At 36.8% G+C, this 5,243-nt stretch overlaps 1 protein-coding gene across 1 annotated transcript; it reads right to left on the bottom strand.

Annotated features, from left to right (window-relative positions):
• Window positions 1-3,553: 3,553 nt before the first annotated feature.
• LOC137717085 (uncharacterized) lies at window positions 3,554-3,945 on the bottom strand. The gene is made up of 2 exons (XM_068456395.1): window positions 3,750-3,945; window positions 3,554-3,687 (listed from the first exon to the last, which is right to left on the bottom strand). Exons 1-2 carry the CDS (start codon window positions 3,943-3,945, stop codon window positions 3,554-3,556), a joined length of 330 nt encoding a protein of 109 aa, XP_068312496.1.
• Between the last annotated feature and the right edge of the window lie 1,298 nt (window positions 3,946-5,243).

Genomic DNA, 5,243 nt, shown 5'->3' with positions numbered 1-5,243 from the left:
AGGCTAGTTAGAGGGTCCTTCTCCACACATGACATATGCATACGAACCAATGTCCAGTTATTACTCCTTTAGACTATGAATGACAACGCCCCAAATTAGTTGCATCGCACAACTAACTCTCAAGTTTTCCTTATGTCATTGAATTGAATGAAAACGCATTACAACCAAATTATCTTTTTCAAGTTCTTTATATGAGATGCATAACAAAGATACATATCAAAAGTCATTAAGCTTTGAGAAAACTATAAGCGTTGACAAGGCACTCATCACTATGAAACGCATGAGACTTATGCCAAGGATTTACTTAACGCGATTGTGACTAGCAACCTCCACTACTTGTGAATATAAGTGAATAACAATTACGTGAAACCCTCCTATATTCTAGCATCAAGTTTATGCATGCAAATTAAGTGTTAACCCCCAACCCACATACATAAACCAGTTTTAATAACTTAGATAAGCAAATCACATTCATGCCTTAAGTAATAATAACCGAACGTAATTAATTCATATAAAACATATAATCATGGCTTCAAATTCTCCTCTAACTAAAGAGAAGTTAGTTCCTCATGTTCGCAAAACAAAGATAATTAAATTTAAACATTGAACTAAGACTAAGGATAGAAAGAACCAAGAAAAACGCTCCACACTCCAATGGCATGCACGGCACTCCCTTGGATGGCAAATTGCACAAGTCCTCCTCTCCTTGCTTCCTTGCTTGCGGCACTAAGGGGTTGTAGAATGGATTGTGGTGTTTGATGGATGAAAGTATGAATGAATGAATGTGTGAGTGGATGAATGAATGGTGCGGCATAGGGCTGCTTATATAGGCTTAATTAGGCACACTTAGTGAAGGAAAAGGATTGCACAATCCCATTGAAAAAGGGTTAATTCAAGGCAGAAATCAAATGGGAATTGGAATAGGGAGTTCAGCTAGGATTTAGGGATTCTATAAGGTTTTGGTGCGGCATGTGTATAGGGCTGAGATAAGGTTTCTAGAAGGGATGGTTTAGGGCAGATTCCTAAACCTAAAGGGCCAAGGATACATGATATTTGTGTAGGAGAAGGATTGCAATTCCTAAACCTACAAGGAATGGAGTTCTTGCGGCAATTGAGTGGATAAGGCTTCTAGAAACTGACTTAGGTGTTTAAATGTATAATTAGTTCCCTCTAATTAGCTAGGTTTAAGTCCTAACCTGATTTGGATAGGATAGAATAGGATAATGTTAGAGATAGGATAGGATAAGGTTTCTAGGATAGGATAAGATAAGGTTGGATAAGATTGGATAAGGTTCCTTGTTTCTTGCTTCTTCCTTATCCTCTTTGCATTTGGACTTCCTCCACCAGATTTGTAGCCTTTCCTAGCCCTTCTTGTCTTCAATTTCATCCATCCTCTTTGCTCCATCGTTAAGCTATCCAATCCATGCCCAAAAATGCTCCAAATAGCCTCAAAATGCACTTTCTTGCTCCTTTTGTCATTAGGACCTAAAAACACATGAAAATAACTTAAAAGACTGAAATAAATAGTAATTAACTCACTAAATGCAAGGAAACAACATAACTAAGTAGCATAAATATGCTCCTATCAAATTCCCCCACACTTAGCTTTTGCTAGTCCTCGAGCAAAACGAAATAAACAAAACAAACAAAACACATTCTAGACCTTCCAGCATGTACCTCAAGGATTTCCAATGAACATGACACATTTAAAGAATACCACATTCATAGATTTTAGTTATCCCTACCCTCGAGCATATACTTAACCATAGTTACCACACACTTGCTCGCATTTAATCAATTAAAACATGATTTTGAATGTAGTAACATGCCTTAGAGAATTCCCTCAATTCCTCACTGGATATACTCTCTATTTTCACACAGATTTTCTGACTACACTCCCTACACTAGGTATATGTGAGAAGATTGATTTAAATATGAAAACTAATACTCACATATGTCATAACAAAGAAGGCATTTTCCGGAATTATTAACATGTATATGATCTCATGAATGGAATGCTACTACTTAGACGCGAGAACCAGGGATACCATATGCTCAAACCAATTTTAAACTCCACATATTGAAACACATAACAACCAAGATTGAAGTCAAAGGGTTTGTAACAAGGCTAAGGTATTTGGCTAGCAAAGAAAGGTAAGGATAACCAAAAGTTCTTAAAGCAATAGTAAGCAAAGTAATAAACACTTTAGAATTCACTTTTGAATGCAAAAACCAACTTTGAACACCAAGGGAAGAATCACACAAAACTTAGGGTCAAATTCAAACTTTTGAACCCTTTCTTCAACAATCAACACTTGTGAGTTCATTCTCACTTATTTTCAACTCTTTTTCTTTCTTTTTTCTTTCTTTTTCTTCTTTTTCACGTTTTTTTTTTTTTTTTTTTTTTAAGTGCCCTATTCGTTCTTTGGCACACAAACACACTACTCCATGAATTCCTACGAAAATCCCTTCCCCCACACTTGTTTTTCTGCAACTTTTAGATCGAAAGGAATTCCCTCTACGTCATGCTTTACTATCCTTTAAGAATAAGGGTTTGGATAATCCTAATCTAGGCTAGGTAAGGATTATGTGGTTAACAAAGAAAATAGGCTAAATAAGGCTCAAAGGGGTTTAAACCTACAATATATATGTAAAGGGGTAAGGCTTTTTGGCTCTGGGTTTAAACTAACCAACTTCATCTTATTATTTGTTATGCTAATCAATTTTATGCTTTGAATGAAATGGGCGTGAGTTATAGTATTTGGAACTATAGTGATGAAACGCATTCTAAGTAGCAACCAAGCAAAGAATGATGAGATCATGCAACGACTTTAGAAAACAAGGTATCAAGATTAATAACTCTCCAAAGAATGTTTAGGCTCAAATCTCTCAGGGTTGTAGCGTTAGTTTGAGTTTCTTCCTTCAAGCATGTTACAAAAACTGATTTTTTTATTTGTGATTACATGTGAATTCGTGCATGTCAACTATAACCAAGCATAAACCAAAAAGCATATCAAACTTCCATCCATGTTTGTAACTTTCTTTAATAGTCATGCAATTAAAAACCAAATCCTCATCATTGTGTTGGAAGGTACCCTAAGACACAAACACAATAACGACTCGAAAAACAACTCTTTTTGGGTTTTTTTAAAATACTATTTTTCGATTTTTTTTCAAATTTTCGGCTTTTCTATTTAAGACACATAAAAACACTTCAAAACACATTAAAAACACTTAAAAACAGTGAAAAACAACTTTAGAAATGATGGGTGATAAAATCCCACGAATTTGCATGAAAAACACTTTGTTTACCCCCCCACACTTAAACCAAACATTGTCCTCAATGTTTTAAGTATAGACTCACAAACAAACAAACAATTACCACAACTAACAAACACGACAAACATGGCAAAATAAAAAGCAATAAAGAGTAGGGTTTAGGAACGCAAATCTGGTTATGGAGTGCTGGAGCTTCCTCGTTCTTTTTTATTTGCATGGGTTGCCTCCTAAGAAGCGCTTGCTTTAACATCTTCCAGCCGGACGATCCTTCCTCTTAAGCTTCAATTGGGCCCACGGCATGGAAGCTTTCTCCATCCACGACATGCTCTTCAAAGTTCTCATAGTATGACTTCAAACGATGTCCGTTGACTTTGAACTCTTGGCCGGTCTTTAAGCTTTGAATTTGGACTGCACCATAAGGAAATACATTAATACAACAAACAGGCCAATCCACTTAGAACGTAACTTACCTGGAAACAAGTGAAGGCGGGAATTGAAGAGTAGCACTTTCTGCCTTAGAACAAATGTCTTGCTACGAATCATCTTGTCATGGAATGCTTTTGACTTCTCCTTGTAAATCAATGCGTTCTCGTATGCTTCATGCCTTATCTCCTCAAGCTCGTTTAGTTGAAGCTTCCTATGGATTCCAGCAGTATCAATGTCCATGTTGAATGTTCTGACGACCCAATGTGCTTTGTGCTCCAACTCAATGGGAAGATGACATGGTTTCCCATAGATGAGCCGAAATGGGGACATTCCAATTGGTGTTTTGTAGGCCGTACAATATGCCCACAATGCATCATTCAAACGCAAGCTCCAATCCTTCCGGTTTGGCCCAACGGTCTTCTCCAAAATTTCCTTGATTTCCCGATTAGAAACCTCGGCTTGCCCACTTGTTTGAGGATGGTAAGTGAAGGAAAATTTGTGAAAAAACAAGTTCATTTGAGCAACATCAACAACATGCAATTAACAATTAAAAGGCGGAATCATGTTTATATGCACTCAAAAACAAAACTTAACCCATGAACTTCAAAGCCTAGTAGATAGGTGAACCAAGACTCAACTCAAAAACAAAGTGAGTTGAGAAATCAATACCTTTGTAGATTCCTCTTTGCATAAGCAAAGGCTAATCACCCAAAGAGAGGGCCTTCATTCCTTGCATCTTAGATCCATGGATTTGGATGAATGAAAAGGTTTCTCCAAGTTCCCAAAATTGAGAACCTCTAAGTCTCCACACCAAGGTAAGATTGGAGAAGAAATGAGTGACCTTGAGGAAGTAAGATTGCTAGATGTTTTTACTCAAGGTGGCCGGCCATTTTAGAGAGAAAGGAGAGTTTGTTTTCATCTTTTCTCCTTAGAAAAACCCTAAGGATGAAATGGCTATAAAGATGTCTTTATACCACCTCACAATGGAGTGGCAAACTTGCAATTAAGCCAAGTTCACTACCCTCCTCTAAATGGCCGAATTTAAGGGGATTTATTGGGCTATTTGGGCCTTTGTGAATCATTATTCATTAAGTTGTCATACAACTTAAGTCAATGGACTTGACGTTCGAAGCCCATTGGGCCTTAAGGTCCAAAACTATCCCGAGGTCTTTAACGAACTTATTCGTTTGATTAATTAACATATTAATTAATCCTTGCCATAAATAATTAAACCATTTAATTATTCTTACTCATCTCCGTTGAATCTTCAATCTTTACCTTACACGGTGTACGATCCTTTAGGTTCCTTTTAGCGAGGCAGTGGGCGATTCAAACTCTTTCAAATCAATTGTGAATTGAAACTTACTTTCAATTCTCCCGTTAGTGATAATACACTTTTAGGGCTTCTGATGCGTGATTTATACGCACACAAATTAAACCCTCTTTTCGTCAAATTGTAGTATATGTATAAGTAGGGATCGTTCTAGACCGGGGATTAGGAGGGATTGTTAATCACTTGGATTTGACTCAAAAACATA

Source organism: Pyrus communis, chromosome 15, assembly GCF_963583255.1.
Source record: "Pyrus communis chromosome 15, drPyrComm1.1, whole genome shotgun sequence".
In the NCBI taxonomy this organism is placed as follows: domain Eukaryota; kingdom Viridiplantae; phylum Streptophyta; class Magnoliopsida; order Rosales; family Rosaceae; genus Pyrus; species Pyrus communis.
This window is presented reverse-complemented; position numbering and strand designations above follow the sequence as displayed.

Coding starts and splice junctions, on each gene's coding strand:
- LOC137717085 (XM_068456395.1), bottom strand. CDS start 3,945: ATGGACATTGATACTGCTGGAATCCATAGGAAGCTTCAACTAAACGAG. Junction 3,688..3,749: donor CCGCCTTCACTTGTTTCCAG/GTAAGTTACGTT, acceptor CTTATGGTGCAG/TCCAAATTCAAAGCTTAAAG.